General features: G+C 51.4%; 3 protein-coding genes across 9 annotated transcripts in view; all 3 read left to right on the forward strand.

Annotated features, from left to right (window-relative positions):
• Positions 1–13171, forward strand: part of PTPRA (protein tyrosine phosphatase, receptor type A) — a 174476-nt gene extending 161305 nt beyond the window's left edge. For 2 of the 3 annotated variants that reach the window (XM_025400744.1, XM_025400745.1), the window contains 6 exons: positions 141–217; positions 728–862; positions 9192–9317; positions 9397–9548; positions 11247–11382; positions 12162–12771. In XM_025400744.1, the coding sequence (XP_025256529.1) occupies positions 141–217; positions 728–862; positions 9192–9317; positions 9397–9548; positions 11247–11382; positions 12162–12236 (701 nt within the window). In that variant the 3' untranslated portion in view covers positions 12237–12771. Of the gene's footprint in view, positions 1–140; positions 218–727; positions 863–9191; positions 9318–9396; positions 9549–11246; positions 11383–12161 lie in introns of all 3 variants that reach the window. The other variant, XM_025400743.1, reaches the window with a different exon arrangement.
• Positions 13172–17656: 4485 nt separating this feature from the next.
• GNRH2 (gonadotropin releasing hormone 2) lies at positions 17657–19721 on the forward strand. 4 transcript variants are annotated; one of them, XM_025400095.1, is made up of 4 exons: positions 17657–17694; positions 18437–18597; positions 18708–18865; positions 19662–19721. In XM_025400095.1, exons 2-4 carry the CDS (start codon positions 18444–18446, stop codon positions 19710–19712), a joined length of 363 nt encoding a protein of 120 aa, XP_025255880.1. In that variant the 5' UTR covers positions 17657–17694; positions 18437–18443; the 3' UTR covers positions 19713–19721. The 4 variants fall into 4 exon arrangements, with proteins under 4 accessions (XP_025255880.1, XP_025255882.1, XP_025255883.1 ...); XM_025400097.1 differs by having other exon boundaries at positions 18729–18865; XM_025400098.1 differs by having other exon boundaries at positions 18732–18865.
• A 93-nt stretch (positions 19722–19814) lies between these two features.
• MRPS26 (mitochondrial ribosomal protein S26) lies at positions 19815–22263 on the forward strand. 2 transcript variants are annotated; one of them, XM_025400668.1, is made up of 4 exons: positions 19824–20256; positions 20349–20495; positions 20595–20718; positions 21743–22263. In XM_025400668.1, exons 1-4 carry the CDS (start codon positions 20045–20047, stop codon positions 21875–21877), a joined length of 618 nt encoding a protein of 205 aa, XP_025256453.1. In that variant the 5' UTR covers positions 19824–20044; the 3' UTR covers positions 21878–22263. The 2 variants fall into 2 exon arrangements, with proteins under 2 accessions (XP_025256452.1, XP_025256453.1); XM_025400667.1 differs by lacking the exon at positions 21743–22263 and having other exon boundaries at positions 19815–20256; positions 20595–21343.
• The last annotated feature ends 3789 nt before the right edge of the window (positions 22264–26052 follow it).

Raw genomic sequence — 26052 nt, forward strand, 5'->3', positions numbered from 1 at the left:
AAGGCTTTCTCCCTAATGAGCTAGGAACAGACATGTCGTTGCCCAGCTGGGATTCTGTCTGCCCAGGGCCTGAGGTGGGAGCAATGCAAGGAGAGGGAGAAGACAAATGATATTGGCTAGAGCCGCTGTCCTTCTTACAGATGAATTCAACAGAGTGATCATTCCAGTTAAGCGGGGCGAAGAGAATACAGACTATGTGAATGCATCCTTTATTGATGTAAGTGGTGGGTGTGACCCCTAAGCCCCCAACACCCCATGGAGATCCAGCCAGGACTTGCAGTGCCTCCCTCCCATACCTGCTGGGGAGGATCATGTTTGAATCAGTCAACAAATAGTGAATTGATACCCACCCACCCACTCACCCTGTACATTAGGTTTGTCCAGCTCCGTAGAGCAGAAGGTGGGGAAAAACAGATGGCATGCAGCAGTATAATACCTGGAAGAAAAAGTTCACAGTGCAGACCACAGCCAAGAGGAACCTGGCTGCCCTCTGATCTTTCCCATTCCTGTCCTCTTCATCCTAGCTCTAATCCCTGTTTCCACTTCCCTGTCTCTTATAGAAAGCAACCAGCTTGTCAGATAGGGTTTAGTCCTTGGCCACAGGGGAGCTCTGTATGGGCTGAGTTTGCCTCCAAGCAGTCCCCATCCCTTCCTAGTGGCCTGTCTTCTCCACTAGTCCCTCTCTGATTAAACCATCTCACCCTTGCAATTAACCTGGCCCATGCAGGGCTACCGGCAGAAGGACTCCTATATCGCCAGCCAGGGCCCTCTTCTCCACACAATTGAGGACTTCTGGCGAATGATCTGGGAGTGGAAATCCTGCTCTATCGTGATGCTAACAGAACTGGAGGAGAGAGGCCAGGTGAGCTTAAAAGGTCCTGGGCGTTGAGAGACAGCATGAAAAGGTGTGTGTGTAAATAGGGAGGTTGGGAAGGCAAGAAGGTGTTTGGACCTTGTCTTCGACTTATACGGTCCAAAGAGTACATTTGCATAGTATAAGTACATACTTAAAAGGTATATAAATACATACGCATTTCCAGGCTTGCCCAGCCAGTTGGTGTCTAAGCAGTCGTTAGCTTCTCCCAAGACTAGAAAAGCAGTGTGATCTGAGCCTCTATGTTATTCCCAGACAGCTCACACCCTTTCACTTTCTCCTGAATACAGTCCCCCTAGCCTAGCCTTTGCACAGTGCCCCAGGCAGGGCACTCTCTCCTTCCCAGTGCCCCAGGCAGGGCAGCTAGATCAAGGTTCTGAGGTAGACCCAGTATGAGTGTCCCTAAGAAGGGATTGCCTCATTGCTGACTACATAAAATAAAGCAGTAGAATTTAAGAAATTGCACAAACAAGAAACTTACAGTCTAATATTCAATAATAAGGAAATCTTTTAAAGAAAAAAGCCCTCCAAGTCAATTAAAAAGCAGAGTTGTATGGAAACTCATACTAAAAAGGGACCCTAGCAGTCCCCTAGGTCAACTTCCTCTCAGTATGGGAAACCTCCTAATATTGTTCCTGAGTCAGAATCATACAGCCTCTACTAAGCACATTCAATCTCAGGGATATCTCCCTCACCCCCCACATTACAGGGGAACCCAGTCTGTGTTTTGACAATGCTTATTCTTTTAAAAATTATTTCTGTTGAGGTTACACATTGCAGCAAATGAGTGATTTATTATGTCTGGAGTGTCACTTAGCAGGGATCAGAATCCAGAGAATGGGCCTGGAGAGAAGCTAGCAAGGCCTGGTGAGAAAATTCCTTTAAGCCACAGTGAAGAGTTTGATCTTCACAAAGGAGTTGAAGAGCCCTTGACAACATCCAGTTTGTGTTCTGTTTTGTTTTTTTGAGACGGAGTCTCGCTCTGCCGCCCAGGCTGGAGTGCAGTGGCCAGATCTCAGCTCACTGCAAGCTCTGCCTCCTGGGTTTATGCCATTCTCCTGCCTCAGCCTCCCAAGTAGCTGGGACTACAGGCGCCCGCCACGTCGCCCGGCTATTTTTTTTTTGTATTTTTCGTAGAGACGGGGTTTCACCGTGTTAGCCAGGATGGTCTCGATCTCCTGACCTCGTGATCCGCCCGTCTCGGCCTCCCAAAGTGCTGGAATTACAGGCTTGAGCCACCGCGCCCGGCCCAGTTTGTTTTTTAAAAACTCCCTCTGGCAGCAGTGAGGAGGACGCTTTAGAAATGCGGAAGCTGTGGCAGTAATGCTGGTGGCCTGGACTTAGGTGGTGAGAGGGTGCTATCCCAGAGAGGGTGAAGTGAGGAGGAATTAAAGATGGCACCCACTCATGACTCATTGAATTTATAGTCCAACATTTAAAATACAAAGTATGTTTTACATTAGTTGTCCCAAGTCACTACTTGTTCCCCATCTGTACTTATGTTAACTTTGGTACAAGGCTTTACAATATTTGCTCACCCTGATGTTTCATTACATCAGGTTGTTTTGTTTGTTTGTTTGTTTTTGAGACAAGGTCTCATTTTGTCACCCAGGCTGGAGTGCAGTGGCACGATCTCAACTCACTGCAGCCTCAACCTCCCAGGTTCAAGTGATCCTCCCACGTAGCCCACCAAGTAGCTAGGACTAAAGGCACGTGCCACCACGCCCGGCTAGTTTTTGTATTTTTTTGTAGAGACGGGGTTTCACCATGTTGCCCACGCTGGTCTTGAACTCCTGGACTCAATTGATCCACCCACCTATTAACCTAAAGTGCTAGGATTACAGGTTTGAGCCATAGTGCCCGGCATTTTTTTGAATTGTAATCAGCCATTTAACTCATTAGCTATTCTTCTTAGACTTGTATGATGTACCTAATCAACAGACATACTTTGTAGGTCTCCATCATCTTTTTTTTTTGAGACAGAGTCTCACTGTGTCACCCAGGCTGAAGTACAATGGCACAATATGGGCTCATTACAGCCTCTGCCTCCCAGGTTCTAGCTATTCTCCTGCCACAGCCTCCCTAGTAGCTGGGATCAAAGATACCCACCATTCATGCCCAGCTAATTTTTGTATTTTTGTAGGCATGGGGTTTCACCATGTTGGCCAGGCTGGTCTCAAACTCCTGACCTCAGGTGATCTGCCTGACTCGGCCTCCCAAAGTGCTGGTACTACAGGCGTGAGGCACCGCGCCCAGCGTCTTCATCATCATTAATAACAATACTGACAAGGTGGGAGGTTTGGTTAAGGTGCTTGGCTTTGCAGTCAAGGAAGCACATACCTGAGTAACAAAGGCCATTTAGGAAATGAGCCACAGTGTTCTCAGGAGCTAGGTGCCTATTCCCAGCCCTCTCTGATCAACCGTGTTGGAACCTGCAGATCAGACCGGGGCCCTACATGTGGTTCCTCCTGCACCCCTGCCCTCCAGATATGTGATGAGCACGACCAAAGAGCAGGCCAAACAGCTGGAACCACGAACACAAGGACCATCTCAGCCCACTGCCCTGTGATAAAATGTGGCCCAGTGAACATTTCCACCTCTGTCCCGTCAGATGCAGGCTCTTCCATCCTTGAAAAGGACCTAGTAAGAGTAAAGGGTAGGGGACCAGGAAGCATTTCATGTGTATGGCAGTGGGGAGAAGAGTCATGCACACACAAATTCTCCTACCCGCTGAGTGAGGCCTCTCCCTTTACCTTCCACTGTACCTTATGCTCTATCTTCCTAGGGCCAGTGAAGCAGACAGTAGTGCTTGCCCTCAGAAGCTTCTGAGTGGATCAGAACAGGATATTAGTGATGTTCTTTACAAGGCCTCACTGGACCCCAAGTTCACTTTCTGTTCCATTCATGTTGTCAAGTGTAGGTTCCAGAGATCATTAACGCAACAGGCCTAAATGATGCAATGAAAGGTGCCTACATTTATACAGTGACACTACCATCCTCACTTACAATATTAAGTTCCCAGAGAAAAAAAATCCAATCCCAAAATATAAATTCTATACCTATATAAATTAAAATCCCAAAGGAATTAAGAATTTTAAATTATCTCCTTCTGCTTTTTTTTTTTTTTTTTTTTTTGAGATGGAATCTCACTCTGTTCGCCAGACTGGAGTGCAGTGGCACGGTCTCAGCTCACTGCAACCTCCGCCTCCAGGATTCAAGCAATTCTCCCACCTCAGCCTACCGAGTAGCTGGGATTACAGGCATGCACTACCATGCCCAGCTGATTTTCATATTTTTAGTAGAGACAGGGTTTCATCATGTTGGCCATGCTGGTCTCAAACTCCTGACCCCAAGTGATCCGCCTGCCATAGCCTCCCAGAGTGCTAGGATTACAGGCATGAGCCATTGCCCCTGGCCGCCTTCTGCTCCGTTTTAAGTAAAAGGGTTCACCAGGATGCCTGGTAAGCCTTGGGTTCCCTCAGCAGCTGCAGCTTGGACCATCAGCCTGGGCAGTCAGAGCAGTGCCAGGAACTCCCATGCTAGGTTAGCCCAACCCTAGGCCTCATCCTGCTTCTCTAAAGCATAGTGAAACATGATAGCATTAGTCTCCACAAAGCTGTGTGTCCCCATCACCAGTGTCAGCCTTAGATCGCATAAGAGACTTCATGCTGTCTGGTGGAAAGACAAAGTGGGAGAAAAGACAGAAAAGCTTCGGTTTCACTTCTTTAAGATGCTGTTATCTAGAGGCCGTAACCTGAATACACAAATCTGAGATGTAACTCCAGTCCCCAGCTTTTCTTCTACTGGTCTTGAACACCCATTCCCTATCTTTTGTCCCTTACCCACTGATGATTTTAACAGCAGGCTTACTGCTCCTTTTGAGCCCCTGTTCCTGACTCTGGTTTTGGAGGCATCAGTCACCATGTGGATGATCCATCTATCCTTTGTCTTTCTATTTCTCAGCTTCCTCAGCCACCTCATCCTGTGGTCAAGTCACGATCTGCCCTGTATCTGCACCACCTTTAGAATCTCAACAAGGCATCCGCCCTGGTTACTGCCTCCTTCCTCCCACCTCAGTATTCTCTTTTACTCCAGTCATTTTTGTCTTTGTCAAGTCCTTAGAGCCATTAATGCCTCCACTTTCTCAACATTAGCCACCCCAAACATGTCCTCACCTTCCTTCTTACTCTGTTTTTGTGTTTTGAGTTTTGTTTTTGAGCGTTTGAGTTTTCTGATTGGAGTTTTTGTGGTATGTCATTATCATTATTACCTTTGTTTATTCCCTCATGCTTTTTTTTTTTTTTTTTTTTGAGACAGTCTCGCTCTGTTGCGCAGCCTGGAGTGCAGTGGCGTGATCTCAGCTCACTGCAAGCTCCGCCTCCCAGGTTCACACCATTCTCCTGCCTCAGCCGCCCAAGTAGCTGGGACTACACGCGCCCGCCACCATGCCCGGCTAATTTTTTTGTATTTTTAGTAGAGACGGGGTTTCACCATGTTAGCTAGTATCGTGTCGATCTCCTGACCTCATGATCTGCCCGCCTCGGCCTCCCAAAGTGCTGGGATTACAGGCGTGAGCCACCGCGCCCAGCATCCCTCATGCTTTCTTACTTTCATGGCAAGCTCTCTAGTAAAACCCAGATATATGCCTCTATCTGATATAGCAAACATCACTGGGCAAAAACACAAAACAGTGCCAAATGCTCTCACATTGAACTAATGACCACAAATCTCATAGGGGTAATTGGTGCCACCTAGCAATGCTATTGCTCCTCCTTTTCTTCCTGAAACCTCCAGCATCTGCTCTTGCCTGTCCCATCATACTCACACCTTAGCTTGTGACCTGGCCTCATTCTTCTCCAAGAAATCAGACAAGAACACTGTCATCCTCCCACCCCCAAACAACCAGCCTCTTCAAATCTGTACCAACTCTCTTCTCTCTTGTTACAGTGGAAAAGGGTTTCTGCATCTCTCAGTCCAGCTGTCCACTGTGCCTTTGGCCCCATTCTCTCCTGCCTGCTCAGGGATGTTGCTGCTATAACCATCTTCTCTCCCACCTCCATCAGCAGTTCCCCTCTCTAACCACTACTTTCATCAGCCTATACATGTTACATTTCCTATCTTTTGAAAACAAAAAAATTTGCTGATCCCACTTTCCCTTCCAGCTACTATCCTGTTTTTCTGCACCCCTTCCCAGCAAAACTCCTTTAAAGAGTTGGCTTTCGGCCGGGTGCAGTGGCTCGAGCCTATAATCCCAGCACTTTGGGAGGCCAAGGTGGGCGGATCACAAGGTCAGAAGATCGAGACCATGCTGGCCAACATGGCAAAACCCCATCTCTACTAAAAATACAAAAATTAGCTGGGTGTGGTGGTGCATGCCTGTGATCCCAGCTACTCGGGAGGCTGAGGCAGGAGAATCGCTTTAACCACGGAGTTGGAGGTTGCAGTGAGCCAAGATCGCGCCACTGCACTCCAGCCTGGTGACAGAGTGAGACTCCATCTCAAAAAAAAAAAAAAAAGAGTTGGCTTTCTCCCCCCAAGTTCTTTCTTCACTCTGTTCCTTTCAGGCTTGGCCCCCCTGGGACTGCTTTAGTCGACATCACCAGTGACTGACCTCTTGCCAAATCCACAGGTCATTTCTCTTTTCTGATTTTTTTTTTTTTTTTGTCCTTACAGCAGCATTTGATAGAGTCAGTGCCTCCCTTCTCCTCCTCAGAACACTTACTTCCACAGCATCACCCCACTCACTCACCTGGCAGTTCCTTTGTTATTTCTTTGTGACCTCCTCCTCTAAAACATTGGAGTATACTAGATTCAGGCACTAGCCCACTCTGTTTTCTTTTGACACACTAGCCCTTCAGGATCTCAGCCAGTCCTGTGGCTTTAAGTACAACCCATATGCCAGGGATCCTGAATCTACGTCTCCAGCCCAGTCACCTGTCCCCCTTCCCAATGTGGGCTCCTGATTTCCTCCTTCCCCTGACACTAGTCCACCCCACTCCTAGCCTTCTAAATAAATAGCCACCTTCTGCCCAGTTGCTCATGTCTAAAATCTGAGAGTTACCTTCCTTACTCCCCTCTCCTCACCCCTCACATCCAGTCTGCTACTAAGTCCTGATACAGGCAGAGCCTCCCCACTTTTCTCCAGCATAACTGCTGTCATTCAAACAAGCCCTCGTCTCTCACTGCTTGCCCATGGGACTCTGGGGATGACTCGTATGCGCAGCCGCGTCTGCAGTGGCCTGGTAACTGGTCCTCCCGCTCCCATTCTAACCCACCTTTAGTTCTTCATATGGCAGCTGCTGGTCCTTCTGAAAATATAAATCATTGTCACTCCTTGTCTTAAAAATCCTCTTTGAGGCCAGGTGCGGCAGCTCATGCCTGTAATCCCAGCATTTTGGGAGGCCAAGGCAGGTGGATCACATGAGGTCAGGAGTTGAAGACCAGCCTGACCAACATGGAGAAACCCCATCTCTACTAAAAATACAAAATTAGCGGGCATGGTGGCGCATGCCTGTCATCCCAGCTACTTGGGAGGCTGAGGCAGGAGAATCGCTTGAACCTGGGAGGCAGAGGTTGCAGTGAGCCAAGATTGCGCCATTGCACTCCAGCTTGGGCAACAAGAGCGAAACTCTGTCTCAAAAAAAAAAAAAAAAATCCTCTTTGGTCTTCCAGAGATCTTGAGAGAAAATCCACCCATGTATACAAAATTTAGAGACTTTTGGTCAGATATGGTGGCTCATGCCTGTAATCTTCCCACTTTGGGAGGCTGAGGCAGGTGGATCACCTGAGGTCAAGAGTTTGAGACCAGCCTGGCCAACATGGCGAAACCCTGTCTCTACTAAAAATACAAAAATTAGCTAGGCATGGTGGCGCACACCTGTAGTCCCACCTACTGGGGAATCTGGGGTGGGAGAATCACTTGAAACTGGGAGGCGGAGGTTGCAGTAAGCCAAGATCATGCCGCTGCACTCCAGCCTGGGCGACAGAGCAAGACTCTCTCAAAAAAGAAAAAAAAAATTAGAGACTTTTAGTGTTGATATCTGGTCCCTAGACTTGATATGTATTTCTGTCTTAGAGATCACGCTTAATTCCTCCAGCACACACACTCTGTGACTCTCACACCCATCGGGACCTCATGGTTCTGATGGTTTTAAAGGCCAAGTCTTCATCCCAGCTGAGACATTGTGTAAATCAGTGTTGAGAAGGCACTATGGTAGCAAAAACCATTCCACCCACCAGTGCCATAAAAACTAATTATAATGCCTGACGAAGTGAGCCTTAATGAGAATTTTTTTTTTTTTTTTGGGCTGTTCTGGTTGAAGAGAGGCCCAGAGCACCGATCCCTGAGGCATCCCCAGGGCTCCTAGAGAGCATGGGTAGAAGAGCACTAGCCCAGGGCATGTCCTTGATTCACCACTTTAATAATCATGATTTTATTTGGACTGCGAGACTATTCACAACTTCTTTTTCTACTTAATTTTTTTCCAAATCTTTCAATGACATTATATGTATGGTTGAGAATTTTCAATTGCCAGTAGTGAAGAATCTCAGCTCTTACCCCAAAATTCTCTAAAGAAATGGGCAGCATAACTGTGTGATGTTATATTTATGTATTTATGCCTTGGCTTGTTCTGCAGACATTGAACAAATTCATTTACCAGATACTGAGAGCCTACCATGTGCCAGGCATTGTGCAAGGTGTGGGGAATACAGAAATGAAAAGAGACGCAGCCACTCCCACAAGGAGCTGTAGAGGGAAGTGAGCCAGGTGCAAGCAAAGACAGACAGTAGACCACCTCCTGCTCACTAGCAAGGACAGAAAGGCGAGTGCTAGCAACTTGAAGGTACCTTGCAGATCAAAGAGATAAAGGTAAAAGGGAGAAAGGATACTGTGGCCTGGGCGGTGGTGAAGCCCGTGGCTGTCTGGGAATGTGAATTGGTTCGGATTTTCTGAATTAGCAATCTGGCGGATGTAAGCAGCGTTCACTATGAAGACACCCTATGGGAGAAAAAGAAAGGAATTGGAACAAAGATTTTCACTCCTTCTCTCCCTCCAGCCACCAAGTATTGGATACCCTGTGAGCCTGTAGTCAGAGTTCTTTACAGACCCCGTCAGTGTCTGTTGAGTCTCTGGTGACGATCGGAAGCTAATTGGAATGATGTGATATAATGATCCTACAAGTTTTCAATACCTTGAGGACGAAGTGTGTCAGCGTAAGAGGTGGCTGTACTGAGAGAGGTCAGGCTGCTCGTGGGCAGTGCTGCTTCTATACATGTGGTACTCTGAGCCCCTCACCTCTCCAACTTGTCCCTCCAGGAGAAGTGTGCCCAGTACTGGCCATCCGATGGACTGGTGTCCTATGGAGATATTACAGTGGAACTGAAGAAGGAGGAGGAATGTGAGAGCTACACCGTCCGAGACCTCCTGGTCACCAACACCAGGGTAAGATGGGTGGTGGGTGGACTCTGTCCCCAGGAAGAGCAGGGTTACCCCTGCCTGCCTGATCCCCTTTCTTCCAAAGGAGAATAAGAGCCGGCAGATCCGACAGTTCCACTTCCATGGCTGGCCTGAAGTGGGCATCCCCAGTGACGGAAAGGGCATGATCAGCATCATCGCCGCCGTGCAGAAGCAGCAGCAGCAGTCAGGGAACCACCCCATCACCGTGCACTGCAGGTATGGCTCACCCTTGCCCTCAGAGGGAGAGAGAAAGCAAGGAGGGGCAGACAGGGGAAGCTGGTGACCATGGATCAGACTGAAGAAAGCCACACAAGAGCAAGATATTAGTGAGCACATGGTAGTCAAGATTGATGCCAAGACAGGATTGGATGCTAAGAGAGGACCTTGGAGCTAGAACTTGGCGCAATAAGTGCTAGAGGACTAATGTTCGGATAGTGGGCAGGAGAGCAGCAAGGGAGACTGGCAGTGGAGACCCCGGTTGTGCTATGTGAGATAAGGGCCTGGCCTCCTTAAGAAGCACAGGAGGCCGGGCGCGGTGGCTCAAGCCTGTAATCCCAGCACTTTGGGAGGCCGAGGCGGGTGGATCACGAGGTCAGGAGATCGAGACCATCCTGGCTAACATGGTGAAACCCCGTCTCTACTAAAAATACAAAACACTAGCCGGGCATGGTGGCGGGCGCCTGTAGTCCCAGCTACTGGGAGGCTGAGGCGGGAGAATGGCGTGAACCCGGGAGGTGGAGCTTGCAGTGAGCCGAGATCGCGCCACTGCACTCCAGCCTGGGCGACAGAGCAAGACTCCGTCTCAAAAAAAAAAAAAAAAAGCACAGGAAAAGAGAACAGGGCAATTATCTTAAAAACAGTGGACTGTAGGTATGGCTTGCCCTGTCTGTACATTGAGGAAAAATGAACAAGACTAAGAACAGAGGGTGAAAGAGAAGAAGAGTCAAGGGTGTCTCCCAGGTTTGAGCCTGGGTTGGTGTGACCAGCAGAAGAAAGATAGTAAAGAGGCTTGTTTGAGGGGAAAAGTTGAATTTTGTTTGGGGCATGTTGCTAGAGATTGCATTTTAGAAAAAATGCACTCCTTTACTTAGAATCCTAACAACAGCTTACAAGGCCCAACATGTTCTAAGGGCTTCCTGGCCAGGGCCAGCAGAGGATGGTGTGTACCACAGGCTGGCTCTGACCCCACGCCCACCACTCCTTTCTTCTTTCATTAACTGCATGGCCTTCAGCACCCTGGGCACACTCCTGCCATGGGCCTGAGATGCCGTCCCAGGCAGCCACAGGGCTTTGTCCAAGCCTTCTCTGAGTACCCTGCCTAGAACTCCCACTCCTCTTTTCCCTTCTCTTAACACACATCTTGTCTAGGGACATTGCTAAACCCCACAGTCCCTGCCTCACAGTAGGCACTCAGTGTCTGGTGGGTGAATCAGCTGATGACATTGAATAGGGGGATAGCGTCAAGGTCAGAGTCTGGATTCCTGGGATTTAGGAAGAAAGTGAGAGACATGGAAAGGAATCAGCAAATACACACCAGTGTAGGGAGGGGGTTTGTCAGGGAAAGGGAAAAACAGGACTAGAGCTAGTTCTAACCTGAGCAAACGGCAGGTCAGGACAACTCAGGCCAGCATGTGCAGGTGGACAGCAATGGCTCCGTGCTGGTGGGGTATGAGTGAAGGTCATCCCCCACGGTTCAATAGGTGAGTCCCTCCACAATACATGGGGCCATGCAGGAAGGGCACAGGGTACACTGCCTCCCGACCCAGAACCGGTCCAGGCTGGGTGGGGGCCCACAGGGCAAAGGTGAGCACCGGCTGCCTGCCCCCACCTCTTTGTCTACCACTTACCACTGTCACTCACCCCCTTGCACAGAGGGCCATGACGGGTGTGGTAAATGTGTCTGCTCTGTTGCAGCGCTGGGGCAGGAAGGACGGGGACCTTCTGTGCCCTGAGCACCGTCCTGGAGCGTGTGAAAGCAGAGGGGATTTTGGATGTCTTCCAGACTGTCAAGAGCCTACGGCTACAGAGGCCACACATGGTCCAGACACTGGTATGCTGCCCACATATTTGTCCCTGCCACCACACCACCTGCAGCCCTTCTCTGTCAGGGCCAGCTCAGGGAGGAGGCTCTTCAGAGGGGCCCACCCAGGAGTCAGAAGACTGTCTAAACACAGACCTGCCCTTCCCCTCCCAAGGTGCCCCAGATACACAGGAAGCACGTTGGGAGGCAGGATGGCAGCAATGGGAACATAGCCCCTGTTGCCAGAGGATGGGCCAGGTTAGAAGGGGGTGTCTGGGTGCCCCACAGGGCTCATCTGCACTTCTCTGTGGGTAAGGAAGGAAGATCCAGGAGGAGTACCTGCCTTTGGGCTTGGGCTCCCTGTTGAGAGGTCTTTTAACAAGCCACACATCCACAGAGGTTTCCCTGAATCCCATGGAGCTAGAAATGTTTGAGGAGTAAAGAAAAGTGAATGTTAGTAGGTTTGGGAGACAAGGTTCTGAGAGCCAGGGTGCATGCTAGCCTGGCAGCCATGGTAAGTGTGGGCCATGCTCTGTTGCACTGTCTCCCAGCCCAGCACATGCATGTCTGACCTCTGTAGAGCCTGGGTCAGCTCTGGTCAGCTCTGCTTGTAGAAGGTCTGCTGCATTCAGCCCAGAAGGGGAATGCTGTCAGAACTCTGGCAGGCAGATCAGAGCTCAGGTGAAAGTTCAAAAACATTCAGTTCCTCTCGATTTTCCATCTTCAAAAAAAAAAAGAGTCTGTTAGGAATTACAGGTACTGTGTGTTCTTCAGTAACCCTGGCTTTTTCCCTATCTTTCACTCTCCAGGAACAGTATGAGTTCTGCTACAAGGTGGTGCAGGAATATATTGATGCATTCTCAGATTATGCCAACTTCAAGTAAGCGGCAACAAGCGTCCGTGGACCAGGAGGATTGCCTTTAATATTTTGTAATATTCTGTTTTGTTAATATACCCCAAATTGTGTATATATCTTATAACTGTTTTAGAAATTGGTACATAGGCTTCTATTACCTATTAGGTGGAAATTTTATATGTAAATGTGTTAGCACTGATAGTCCTTTTTCCAATGTTTTATTGGGGAATTAAATAGTGTGATGTTTGGACTGATATCGTGAAATCCTCAGCCAGGAAATTGGGCTGGATTGTGCTTTGGTTAATATATCTTTCCCTAAAGAAGATAAACACAAAATCCATTCCAGGTAGCTCGGCACCAACTAAGAAAAAAAGCACAAAGTACTCAGAGCTCTAGAGGAAAGTGGTTGTCCCCATACCATCATGCACTGTAAATATCCCTCCCCTCTGTCCCTGGTCCCCTTCCCCATCCCCACCACCTATATCATGGGAGTAATAGGACCAGAGCGGTATCTCTGGCACCACACTAGGGACTATCAGGTAATAAAAGCTTTGACTCCCTGAGGAAATGTCTCTCCCTTTGTCTGGGGGTGGGTCAGCCATACAGGCTGGGGCTCGGCTGTTCATGGCCCTGCTGTTGCTGTTCTCTCTGAGCAATCTGAGAGAGGCCACAGTCCCCTAACTCCTCCTATCCACCAAACACAGCCTCTCCAGTTCTTAGGTGATCTCCAGGACCCTCCTTTCATTGCCAGCACATCTTTGGTTTAGGGGTCCTGGCCAGCCTTCCTCCCTATGGAAGGTGGCCAGGTCCTCACTGAGTCTCCTTAAGAACGGGGGCACAGGGGAGAGTGGAGCTGACTCAGCTTTGGGCTGAGGCCAGTCTGACCTCTCCAGTCTGTGGTGCTTTGCTACAAAGCTGTCTGGATTGTGTCACCCTGTCCAGGATAAGTCTTTATATCCACATGTATTGTGTTGAATTGCTTCCATTTTCTTTCATACGGGTCCTCATTTCTGGGAATGTGAATGTTTCTCGGATCTAGAAGTCAGGATGGTGGGAGTCTTAGATCCCAACTTGGTTTTGAGTGACATGTTAGACAAAAGTGTTGAACTTTTGTTTCTTAAAGAAGGTGGATGTTCATTTATGTCTCCTATAACAGTCTGCCCTGTCCAGAGACCCAGTATCCTTAGGATATTGTTCTCATCCTCATGGTTGAAGCTGGGTCACTGCCATGTCCATATTCTACCCTGAGGAAAGAGCATGGAGAGCCAGCAGCTTCATTTCTAAGGACAGGAAGCCAAATCTGCACTTTTCATTTCCACTCATACCCCACCCCATATTCCACTCATTGGCTTCACAAGGTTTTCACCTGGTCATAGCTATGCCTAACTACAGGGTGTGCTGGGGAAGTGTGATCTTGATCTTTTGTTGCGTTGGGAGAATGGGTCTGTCCACTGCCTCCCAGCCTCATCAGCAGCTTACTACAGGAGCAGGAGAGTGAACTGGTGGCTGTGGCTGTCAGGCAGGGCCTTTCTTGAAGAGCCAGCACAGGCCTGGGCTCCGCAGAGGCTTCTGGAGTGAGAGGTGGCACCCCAGCCTGGTCCATGGAGGCATGCTTAGGGGTCAGCACTACTGAGCTTCTTGGAGGAGGTGGGACTTGAACCAGACTCATGGGATGCTGGAAATTTAGATAAATGAAAAGGAGGAAAGGCGAAGTGAAGCCACATTACAGAGGGCCTCAGAGTCCAGATAAAGCAGTTAACATGTAGTGGCTCCAGGAGGGAAGCCTGTCTGTGCACCACATATCCAGGATGTTTGTGGGAAGGAAGGAGATGTGCAGAAGGGACCCAGGAGGCAAGGACTGCAACAGACCCCTCTGGAAGTTTACAGGAGGTGAGTGTGAGTCATTAGAGACATTTAGTTCTGTAGGAACTAAGGAGCTCCCAAGAGGCAGTAAACTTAAAACTCAGTAGTCTCAAGAGAAGTATGGATAAATTAGGCAAAGATAGAATCTGAGGAATTTCTGGTGAGGGGTGCCAAGTTTGGGGAGCAGCCCCTGGCTCCTTGCAGGCTACCCTTCAGTGCTCTGTGTGGCCAAGTCCAAGTCGATGCAGGAGGGCAGGCACTGGGTCAGCAAGCCACTCAGTGAATGTGCAGATGAGGCTGTTCACAGGCGCTTTTGTGCCTCCCAGCAGGCTGCCTCCTATTGTCAAGGCTGGCCTTCAGCAGGATGTGGCACCGTGGCCTGAGTGGTTTTCTGCTGAAGTCCATGCTGATTTGGCCAGTGGATAGGCATCACTTGGGTGCAAAACCGGTGTCTCCAGGTAGGAATGACCTCAGCTGTTTGCTCCCTGTCTTGCTCAGGCTGTAGATGTGTCCCTCATCCCTTCATGCCTCCCTCTTCACTCCTCTTTTGCTTTCTACATGGGGCATGCATGTTTACAAGAGAGGTGAACCCAACAGAAACTAGTGTAGGCCAAAAGGAAAATGTGCTGAGGCTCACACAGCACAGTCATGTGGAAAGGGCAGGGGTGACCGCTTCATCCAGTGCCCTTCCCACAGCCAGTCAGTTGTGACCCAAGGGGCTTAGGGTAGGAGTGTTTCTCCATAGGGGAAGAGTAACAGCCTGCACCCACCACACACCCAAAGCCCTACATCCTGCCACACTCAGACCTCACTTCATTTGGGCAGGTCCCTCCTGGGTTGCAGTTTCCTTCCTTGTTCCCCTGTCCCAAATACTCAAGTCTCTTTCATTAAAAATAAAGAGCAGGCCAAGGCAGGTGGATCACTTGAGCCCAGGATTCGAGACCAACCTGGGCAACATGACAAGACCCTGTCCCTACAAAAAAATAACAAAAATCAGCCAGGCATGGTGGCACACACCTGTAGTCCCAGCTACTTGGGAGGCTGAGGTGGAAGGATCACCTGAGCCCATGAGGTAGAGGCTACAGTGAGCCGTGATCATGCCACTGCACTTCGGCCTGGGTCAAAGAGACCCTGTCTCAAAAAAATAGGCTGTGCACAGTGGCTAATGCCTATAATCCTAGCACTTTGGGAGGCCAAGGTGGACGGATCACCTGAGGTCTGGAGTTCGAGATCAGCCTGGTCAACATGGTGAAACCATCTCTACTAAAAATACAAAAATTAGCCGGGTGTGGTGGTACATTCCAGCTACCAGGGAGGCTGAGGCAAGAGAATTGCTGGAACCTGGGAGGCAGAAACTGCAATGAGCCAAGATCGCACCACTGCACTCCAACCTGGGTGACAGAGCTAGACTCCGTCTCAAAAAAAATAATTAATTAATTACATAAACAGCATGTCTCCCACCTCAGGCCTAAGTTCTTCCCTGTTTATGAGAGACTACGTGAAAAAGCCTGTACTCTGTCTCTTCCCTCTTCCTCATTTCATTCCCACACGTTTCTTTTTCATCCCTGTTCACCAAGGTCACCTTGGTGCTAAACCCCAGGGATCCATGGTCTCTTCCCTTGTGTCACGGGCTGTCCTCTGCCTCTTATCCTCACCCTTTAGCTGCTCCTCCACTGTCTCTTCCCTCAGAGGTCAGGATTCTGGGTCTGTCTCTGTGGACCCTCAGCTCTCCTCCAATCCCAAGTCCCCCATATCCTGGTCACATGTCAGAGTTGTCCAGAGATGCCTGCCTCCCACTGCCCACACCCAGTGGGAGGGCCCACCCTCCTTTCCTCTAACCCTCCCACATTCTCTGGCCCCATGGATCCGCAGCAGTTCCTGCTGGCCCTTTTCCATTTTGTTCCTTACGCTGCACCCCTCCGCTGCCACTCCCTGCGTCCATGACTCCAGCTCACTTGTCTCTGTCCTTCACCCAGGTCGCCTGCTCAGTTTGTGTCCCTCTGTGCTCCTGCAGCACCTGAGTGTTTATTCACCTCTGAACCTCTGCTTTCCCACCTGAGTACGCACAGCTCCAGGCTGCAGTGACTTCATATCCTGAGGACTGGAGCCCCATGGTGAACAGATGGCTTTCTATGTTCTAATGAGAAGGATACAAGAGTCCAGAGTTCTAGTCTAGAAAGGACATCAAACATTTCTAAAAAGCTAAGTATGCTGCCAGAAAAAAAAGGAAAGCAGAGCTTTCCCCAGGAAGCTTAGCTCGGTTTAGATTTTTCAGGAAAAAAAAACAATCAAATTACAGAATAAATAAAGGCACCCATCCCCCTTTTAAATGAACACCAGCTTTGAATAAAACGTTCTGTAAACCCCAAGCAGAACTAAACTAGTACATTGAACTTAGATTCATTTTCACTAAACCACAAAGCAAATGTTTTCCTAAAAATCACCCGGTTAACAAAGTCTGTGTATTTAAGCCAAAACAATTTAACTGAACATACGGGCCACACATTCGTTTCAGGTCCCTGCTAATAAGTCAGTCTGGAAATTCACAGGTGTGCCCATCCTGCCTTGGCTGCTGAAGTCCAGGTGTCTAGGGCTGACTGATGCCCATTATGCCTCCCCTTCCCCATCTTTGTCACAGGATTTGATGCACCAGCTCTCCTAATGACTCTGTCCACCACAATGCCAAGCCTGACCCTGGCCCTCCCATATGCTGTTCAGCCCAAGCGCGGAGATTGGCTATTAACCCTGTAAATAGGCCTCTGACCCCCAGAGGCTGATGGCTAGCCAGGGAAAGCTGAGCTGCTGATGCAGACTGGGAGGCAAGAGCCCACTTCCAGCAGCCAGGCTAGTTGTGTCTAAATCCATGACTGGGGAGGGGTTAGAGCCTTGAGGAACAAAATTATTCTACCGGCTGCTGATGGCCCTGGGAGGCTGCACTGGCCCAACAGCTGGGCCCCATCTCATGGGTCCGCTTCTTCGCCAGGAGAGAAGCCACTCCTGGGTAGGTACTGCCCCACCCAAACCCAGCCATCTGGAGTGACCCAGCCCTGGTTCCCAGGTATGTGGATGTGGATTGTCCCACCCAACCCACTCTATAGTGAGCAAACAAGCCCTCTGGGACAGTGGTCACAGCCTCCCCTGTACCTCTGAACAGCCTGCCAGGCTCCCTACTCTTAGGCCTCCACTGTCCACCAGGGAAAGCCCTGAGCTGAGAGTTGGGGAACCCCCAGGCATTTCCCCTGCCCAGGATGCTCTTTTGGCGTCAGGGAGGGCTGTGAGGGCTTTCTAGGTCTCAAGATGAGGAGCTTGAAGATGCAGCCTGGCAAGTAAGAAGGCGAGACCAGGACATGGGCCAGCCAGAAGCAGGAGTCCCGGGCCTGGAGGCTCCTGGGAAGGTGGTGGCGAGGGAGCATCTGTTGATGGCCTCAGGGCAGCAGCTGCCTGGTGAATGTTCGTGGAGTGGATGCTCTGGGAAGGGGGATGGGTAGGAAGCTTCTCCCCCTCCCCTCTCAAGACGTCACTGGAGTCTGGGGGTGGAGCTGCCTGGTCTATAAATCCTGGGGCCATCAGGCTAAGGTCCTGCAGCCGCCTGAAGGAGCCATCTCATCCACAGCTCTTCCTCGGTGAGTGGGGAGCCTTCCCTAAGGGCTGGGACACCTGGATCGAGCTTCATCCTGGGTCCATGGTGTGCTGCTCCTCTTCCCCATTCCCAAGCACCTCCACCCCTGAACCATGCCAGAAAAGTCCCCTTTTCCTCTCCTCTCCGCAACAGCTCTACCATCTATTGTGCTTGCTGCCCCTGGCATGGGAGGGAATAAGGGGTAGAAGCATTTGCCCCCATCAACACCACACATCCATTCCACATCCCCAACTACTATGAAAGAGATACAGCAGGCCACAGAGAAAAGGGCGGAAGGCCTGCCACTCTGTGGCCTAGCACTGGTGCTCCAGATGCCCCTATATTGAGAACTCCCCTGACCATCCATCTATCCTCCCATCCATTGGCCTGAATTCAGGTCTCTGTTCCCCTCCAACTTTCTTCCACTTCTGGAAACTCCTTGAAGGAAGGATGGATGGGCTTGGACAAGTGGGAGGGCCCTCAGAGTTGGCAAGGCAGGTAGCCTCTGTGTCCCAGGCTCAGGGAGAAGGCTGGTCCCCTGGAGCATCGTCCCCTGCTGGGCCAGGATCCCCCAGGATCTGGACCCCTGTGTGCTTGGGATGAAGAGCCATGGCAGAGAGGGAAGGGCATAAGGAGATACCAAAGCTGCCCCTGGGATGCCAGTTTTCCAAGGTGGCCCTGTAGGAAGGGGGGGTGGGATGTAGGGGTGAGGTAAGGCTCCTTGAATGCTGTACCCTGTCCATTAGAGCAGCCATGGCCAGTTCCAGGCGAGGCCTCCTGCTCCTGATGCTGCTGACTGCTCACCCTGGACCCTCAGAGGCTCAGCACTGGTCCCATGGCTGGTACCCTGGAGGAAAGCGAGCCCTCAGCTCAGCCCAGGATCCTCAGAATGCCCTTAGGCCCCCAGGTGGGTGTCTCCCAGCCTGATTGGGAGGAAGAAAGTGATGTCTGGGGGCTCCCCCACCCACCCGGAGCCTGAGGTCGGGGTAGGGAGGACAGCATCAGTTCCCTTCTAAGGAAGGGCCCTGGGCACTGCAGCAGGCAGCCCAGCCCAGGCTACCTATGGCCTCCCAAGTGATGCCCTGGCTCACCTGGAAGACAGCATGCCCTGGGAGGGCAGGACCATGGCGTGGTGGTCCCTTCGCAGGAAGCGACATCTGGCACAGACACTACTGGTGAGTGGGATGAAAGGTCCCCAGCATCAAGACCAGCCACTGGTCATCAGTGGCCATTGTGGCTTAGGGGTGGATGCAGGGAGGGTGGGGAGAATGAAACACCACTGAGAATGCCCCCTGCCACAGCACCACCAATCATTTCTCAGTACCCCTACTGCACACAGCAGGGTGCTGTCTGCTATCCTTCCTATTTCCCAGGAGGATTCTAGACAATTTATAAAACACTTAGGTTAAAGACTGAAGTCACTAGTAGAGTAGAAGGAGATAATTGAGCCAATGACTGTCTTGAAATGGACAGACCCTGGGCCAGTGGAAAGAGGTGAGGGATGCAACCTCAGGCAAATAGACAACAGGGCTAAGAGGACCAGGTGGTCACTGACATGTGCACTAGGAACATCTCAGGGACTGCAGAGCTCCCCAAGACATAGCAGAAGGCAGGCGTGGGGAAATGGTTTGTTACTATTTTGCAAATCAAACATATTTAAAGTGCATCAGGAGAGCACGATAACTAAAGAAGAAAGTAGTAAGTTCCTATGAGGCAAAGTCTTACCGCCTGATTTATGTGTACGGGCTCAGGTTTCCATGCGTCAGGCTTGTTTAGTGTGGACAAGAGGGCTCGCCCAAGGGAGCTGGAGATCCCCACACCCGCTGGATCCTCAGGCTTCTAGGGGAGGCGGGGGCGCGTCCAGCTCTGGGAGGCCAGGTGGGGACAAGAAGGGAGAGGACCGGGAAGGTGGCAGCTCGGCGGTCACGAGACCAGTGTCTTGAGGCCTCACCGCCACTTCTCCCTCCGCAGACGGCAGCCCGAGAGCCCCGCCCCGTCCCGCCGTCCTCCAATAAAGTGTGAGGTTCTCCGAAGTTGTTGCCTCGAATTCTGTCCTTCCTCCCCTCCCTCTCTTCCCCGCTGAGACCTTTCCCTGCGTGGGGGCTGGAGGGAGGCGGGTCCGGCCCCGCGGGAGGGAGGAACGAAGGGATGGCCCCGGGCCCTGGCGGGAGGGCTGCGCCAGAGCCTGGGGGCTGGGTGCGGACGTCCGCAGGGTCGCCGCTTGGGTTCCAGAGGCCACACGGCCGGGCGAGGTGTGAGGGACAGCCTGAGGACTACAGGTCCCAAGGTGCCCCGCGCCGCTTCCGGGGCACGGTGGCGTTCCGGCAGCGCGGCCGCAGTGAAGAGTCGCGGCCATGCTACGCGCGCTGAGCCGCCTGGGCGTGGGGACCCAGTGCGGGCCCCGGGCCCCGCTGGTGCTGCCAGTGCGCGGGCGCAAGACCCGCTACGACCCGCCGGCCAAATCCAAGATCGGGCGCGTGAACATGCCGCCCCCGGTGGACCCTGCGGAGTGCTTCGTGCTGATGGAGCGTTACCAGCACTACCGCCAGACCGTGCGCGCCCTCAGGTGTGCGGCCGGGGGGAGGTGGCCGTCCGCGCGCGCTGGGGACGGTGGGGGCGGGCGAAGAGGTTGCCGATTCCTGCCGCGTCTGCACCCAGGAAGGAGTTCGTGTCCGAGGTGCGGAGGAAGGCGTACGAGGCCCGAGCCGGAGTTGTGGCGGAGCGCAAGGCCCTGAAGTACGCCACTGAGCACCGCGAGCTGATGGCCTGGAACCAGGAGGAGAACCGGCGACTGCACGAGCTGCGGTGCGTGAGGCGGGAGGCGGGGCGGGGCGGGGCGGGGCGGCCTGGCCGGCCTGGGAGAAGCCCGGGCCCCGCTCAGCCTCGGCCCCTTGACCCTCACAGGATAGCGAGGCTGCGGCAGGAGGAACGGGAGCAGGAGCAGCGGCAGGCGTTGGAGCAGGCCCGCAAGGCCGAAGAGATGCAGGCCTGGGTGCAGCGCAAGGAACGGGAAGTGCTGCAGCTGCAGGTGGGCAACGCCTCCGGAGGGTGGGACTCCAGTTGGGTTCGCGGCTTGCGGGGCACTGGGAATTCTGGGTACCGCGACGCGGGCGCTGGCTATGTGCAGAGACTTAGAGTTGGCAGATCAGGATTTGGGAGAGGAGAGAGAGTGCCAGTCAGGCGCAAAGACCCGGAGGTGAGCAGAGTAATTGGACAGTGTTCAGGTGCCTAGCAGGTCTGTGGGAGGGACCCTGTGTTCCACAAAGAGGTTGTATTTTGCATAACAGGTGATGAAGCCGTGAAGGGTTAAATATTTCACGGCTGGGATTAGCAAGTGTGTGACTTAAAAGCAGGGAGACCACTTAGGAGTAATGCAGTGAGAATGGATGAGGCTTGATTTAAAGTAATATAAGGGTAGCTAGGAGCGGTGGTTCACACCTGTAATCCCAGTACTATAGGAGGCCTAAGCGGGCGTATCACTTGAGGTCAAGAGTTCGAGTCCAGCCTGGCCAACATGGTGAAGCCCCGTCTCTCCTAAAAATACAAAAATTAGCCAGGCGTCGTGGTGTGCGCCTGTAATCCCAGCTACTGGGGAGGCTGAGGCATGAGAATCGCTTGAACCCAGGAGGCGGCGGTTTCAGTGAGCCGAGATGGAGCCACTGCATTCCATCCCGGGCCACAGTGAGACTCCGTCTCAAAAAAAATAAATAAATAAATAAAGTAATAAAGTAACAGGGGGAAGGACGAGTTAGAGTGATTCAGAGGGGACCACTGAGGGATGGATTTCACCTACCAGGACGTGAGATTTTCATAGCTGGCGCTCGGGGCTATGGCTAAAGTGTCTGAGAAAAGAGCAATGTAGCAAAGCAACCTGATATCACTCCACTGGGAGGCCAGAGGGGCTCTCAAAGAGGACCTGGGCTCCAGGCATGCTTCCCCAGGGCGAGTGAGAGCTGCTTTCTCAGTGGGGTGAGAGGCCAGCAGGCTGGGTGGGCTGGCTGGCTGGCATGTGCCCGGGGTTTCTGTTGAGCTGGGCTTTTCTCTCCCGATAGGAAGAGGCGAAAAATTTCATCACCCGAGAGAACCTGGAGGCACGGGTGGAAGCAGCATTGGACTCCCCGAAGAACTACAACTGGGCCATCACCAGAGAGGGGCTGGTGGTCAGGTCTCAACGCAGGGACTCCTAGGGGCCCAGTAAAGACAGTGCCCGCCGAGGGACCGTGTTGGTATTGTGGTGGAAGAGTTGGCCCTGACCTGGAATAAAGCAGTTGGTGCTGCTTATGAGGACGGTTCAGCCTTATCCAGCACAGCCTTCACGTTTTGCCCTCTGCTGTCAACACTTGGTCAGAAACTTCCAAACACAGTGCCCTGTTCTGCCCCTGTGTACAGCCTCAGCACACCAGGAGACCCTAGAGTGGTTTCCATCTCACAGAGGATCAGACAGGGCCACAGCCCCCTCAGCCTGCCAGGTCATCTGAGTATCATCAAGAGTAGTGATGGGCAAATTACAGTCTGAGGGCCAAACGTGCCTGCTTCCTGTTTTTGTAAATAAAGTTTTGTTGGAACACAGCCATACCCATTCATTGACTTCTTTTTACTACAGTGGCAAAAACAAGTAGTTGCAACAGAGACCATATGAATTGCAAAGCCTAAAATATTTAACTTTTTACAGGAAAAGTGTAGTGATCTCTCATCTGGAGCTTTAGGGCTCTAGCCTGGAGCAGACGTCACCCAGGACCTGAGCCACAAGCTAACCATTGGCCAGGGGCCTGCCTCTGCTCTATACTGGGCTTTGCTGGCCAGAGTCTGGTGTATCCAAGACCCAGAAGGCAAAGAGGAGACCGCATTTCTGGGTTCCACAGAGAGGTGGTATCTTGCCTTACAGGTGATGAAGCCATGAAGAGTTAAATATTCCAGGCTAGGATTGGCAGGTGTGTGACTTAAAAGCAGGGAGACCATTAGGAATGGGTCTGTCCACCCATGGCCTCAGTGACTACATTTGCCCTGGCATTGCCAGCGCCCTTGGGCCACCCAGCAGATTGCTGCTGGCAGGAAGACCTGGTTGACCAAGATTTTATGAGGTTAGTGTGGCTTAGCAAGCACTTGAACCAAACTCTGGGGGTACCGGGACTGCCTGTGATGATGAAGAGAGTGTATAGATCCGTAATCCCGGTTCAGATGCAGGCCCTCAAGCAGTGTCTGGGATGAGCTGGAGGAATGTTTCTCAACCAGAGCAGCTTCCATTTGCTGCCACGCACATGAACTCCAGCTTCTCTCCATGACTCCCACTTTGCAGGGAAGGCCTAGGGACCCCCAAGAAATGAAAACCTTTTAGGGTATATGGGCAACTCTTATTGCAGGTGAGAAAGCAGGTAATAAGGTGCAAACAGAGGTGGTGCCTGGCACCCAGTCCTCAGAGCACTGCACTCCTGAGAACCTTGGCCTCCCTCCTCAGGCCGGTAATAGCTCTTCTCCCCTGGCAACAACTTTAGCCAGAGCACAGTGGCATCCCTGCTTTTAAGATGCGAGGCATCTGGAGTGAGACCTGATGGAAACACATGGTTTGACGATGTCTTCCATGGCCTCCGGCTTCGTCATGGTGAAGAGTGGACCATCTGGCCCCCTGCACTGGAAGAAGCCTTTGGTGATGTGGCACATAGGCCCGTGTTAGGAAGTCCGGTTTTATGTAACATACTCCTCCCTGGACCTCCTTGTCTCCATCTTCCAGTTTCATTCTTTCCAAGGCCTCTGTACCAGGATCCAGACATAAGCCATCTGTCTGTTCAGACAGAGGACATGCTGACCTCGAAGCTCTGTCTTTGGGCTAATTCCACTGCTGTCCAGCATGGGGCTGGAACTCAGCATTCACTGCTGATGCCGTTATGTCATGCAGAACCACCTGGAAACCAAGTGTCACGTTTTTATTCTCTACCCACAGCCACCTTGCTGGTATAGGCACCACTAGGCAGCTTATTGGTACCTTCAGGGTTAACTCAAACCCAGGGCCATTGCACCTGCTTCTAATGGAACATAGAGTGCAGCCAGGTGCGCAGGTAGCCTCAGATCCCATCCAGTCCAGGTTGCAGAGTCATGTGATGCCCCAGGGTAGAATGCCTGATCTCCACAGAACCCTGGATGGTTAACCTGATGGACATGGCCTTGCTCAAAACACCAGAGTCTCTTCAGATCCTTGCCTCAAGTTCCTAGTAGGGATTGGATCTGCTACAGACAATGAGCTCTGCAGGGTTTCAAGGGGCAGAGTTGCCAGAATCATGCTGCAGCCTGGACCACCCAGAGAATGTCTTGTTCAAGACTCCACTTGTGGGTGGTAGATTTGGGGTCTACCTGGTAAATGCATTTGGAGCAGAACACCCAAAAGTAAGTGCTTTCACCAAGATGGGAGGAGGCCCACCAGGCTTTGTGGGATAGGCAGGATGGACCAGCAATTTGTGAGTGGCAAATTTTTCCTGAAGGACCCAATCAAGTATAGATGTTTTACCACGAAACTTGGGATTCTTGCCCCTTCCAGTTGTCTAGAATAAGCATGGTGTCAATGAGTGGCCCCCCGCCATGCTGTCCTGGGGATGGATGGTGTAGGTAGGTCTTGAGGATCTGGTTATGCAAAACTGTAGAGTTGTTCATCTCTCAGGCTGAATCGTGAAGGTGTGCTGCTACCAGGTGAAGGCAAGCTGCTTATAGTGGTCCATGTAGGTAGGACAAGAGAAGAATGCATTTGCCCAATTAACCTGTTCCATCAAGGAGACCACCCTAGACGTCATTACACCTAAAGTCATTCCTCATATTTTCCCAGCATACTCCAAATTTTCCATATGGAACAGTCACAGTTATCCAGTATTCCCTGAAATCTTTGGGAAATGTTACCTCCTGCACTTACCCTGTGGTTATTTCCCCAACTCTGACAAGTGCAGTTGACATGGACAACTAGGAAGGCCAGTTGACTCCTGAAATAAGAGCAACTTTGGCAGAAAGGGTTAAGTTTGGAATGATTTTTCCTTCCCAAATAGGAAGTCAAAAGTAATATTGCAGTCCCAAAAACCTGAAACAGCCAGGCCTAGCCATGATGCTGTCATTTCCCCTGTCGGGTGCTTTAGTGAATACTTCCTTAGCTCAGGTAAGTGCATAAACAATAGATGTGATGTATAATGAGTTTTTATAAAAGTAACACTGCCAGAGTCAGCCTCATGGTTCAGTTTACAGGACCTCAAAGTCAAGAACTTGAAGAATCCCACCGTAGTGCCACAAAAGGGCCCAGGAAAGTGACATTAAAAGGTCAGAGCTGGCCGGGCGCGGTGGCTCAAGCCTGTAATCCCAGCACTTTGGGAGGCCGAGGCGGGCGGATCACGAGGTCAGGAGATCGAGACCATCCTGGTTAACATGGTGAAACCCCGTCTCTACTAAAAATACAAAAAACTAGCCGGGCGTGGTGGCGGGCGCCTGTAGTCCCAGCTACTCGGAGGCTGAGGCAGGAGAATGGCCTGAACCTGGGAGGCGGAGCGTGCAGTGAGCCGAGATCGCGCCACTGCACTCCAGCCTGGGTGACACAGCGCGAGACTCCGTCTCAAAAAAAAAAAAAAAAAAAAAAAAAGGTCAGAGCTGTGGCCAGGCGCGGTGGCTCACGCCTGTAATCCCAACACTTTGGGAGGCTGAGGCGGGTGAATCACGTCAGGAGTTCGAGACCAGCCTGGCCAACATGGTGAAACTGCATCTCTACTAAAAATACAAAAAATTAGCTGGGTGTGGTGGCGGGCACCTGTAATCCCAGCTGGGAGGCTGAGGCAGGAGAATCACTTGAACCCAGGAGGCAGAGATTGCAGTGAGCCGAGATTGCACCACCGCACTCCAGCCCAGGCGACAGTACGAGTCTGTCACACACACACACAAAAAAAGAGCTGCATAAGCCCCAGTCTTATGCAGTACTGCACAGTGGCTCTGTGGGTCACAGAAATCCTCCCCAAATGCATTTAACCTCACTGAGAGTAAAAACACAGGTGTGAGGTTTAAGTTCTCTGGGAAGTTGTGTTACAGTTCACATTTTTTTCTTTTTTCTTTTTTTTAATGCTGGCTACTGAGGGAGAGAAATGGTCTGGGAGTGAGGTTGTGTGGCTGGGAAATCTGAAACAGATACAAATGTCAACCATGCCTACTACACAGCCTCTGGCACTACCAGAGTCAGTGCTCACAGGCACTGTTGCTGGCACCCCTGCTGCTGCTGCTGCTGCTGCTGTTGGAACTGCAGGAACGCAGATGACCACTGCAGCTGCCAGAAATGCCCCAGAAGCGGGAAAAGTGAATTTGCCCTTCCTCTGGCCTTAAAAATCTTTCCCCAGGCCAGGCACGGTGG

This window comes from Theropithecus gelada, chromosome 10 (genome assembly GCF_003255815.1).
Source record: "Theropithecus gelada isolate Dixy chromosome 10, Tgel_1.0, whole genome shotgun sequence".
NCBI classification, from domain to species: domain Eukaryota; kingdom Metazoa; phylum Chordata; class Mammalia; order Primates; family Cercopithecidae; genus Theropithecus; species Theropithecus gelada.

Excerpts from the sequence above, each read along its gene's own strand:
- MRPS26 (XM_025400667.1), top strand. The coding sequence starts at position 20,045 with ATGCTACGCGCGCTGAGCCGCCTGGGCGTGGGGACCCAGTGCGGGCCC. Across the intron at positions 20,257-20,348 it reads CAGACCGTGCGCGCCCTCAG|GAAGGAGTTCGTGTCCGAGG; the intron begins GTGTGCGGCCGG and ends GTCTGCACCCAG. Across the intron at positions 20,496-20,594 it reads CGGCGACTGCACGAGCTGCG|GATAGCGAGGCTGCGGCAGG; the intron begins GTGCGTGAGGCG and ends TGACCCTCACAG.
- GNRH2 (XM_025400095.1), top strand. The coding sequence starts at position 18,444 with ATGGCCAGTTCCAGGCGAGGCCTCCTGCTCCTGATGCTGCTGACTGCT. Across the intron at positions 18,598-18,707 it reads GAATGCCCTTAGGCCCCCAG|GAAGGGCCCTGGGCACTGCA; the intron begins GTGGGTGTCTCC and ends TTCCCTTCTAAG. Across the intron at positions 18,866-19,661 it reads ATCTGGCACAGACACTACTG|ACGGCAGCCCGAGAGCCCCG; the intron begins GTGAGTGGGATG and ends CTCCCTCCGCAG.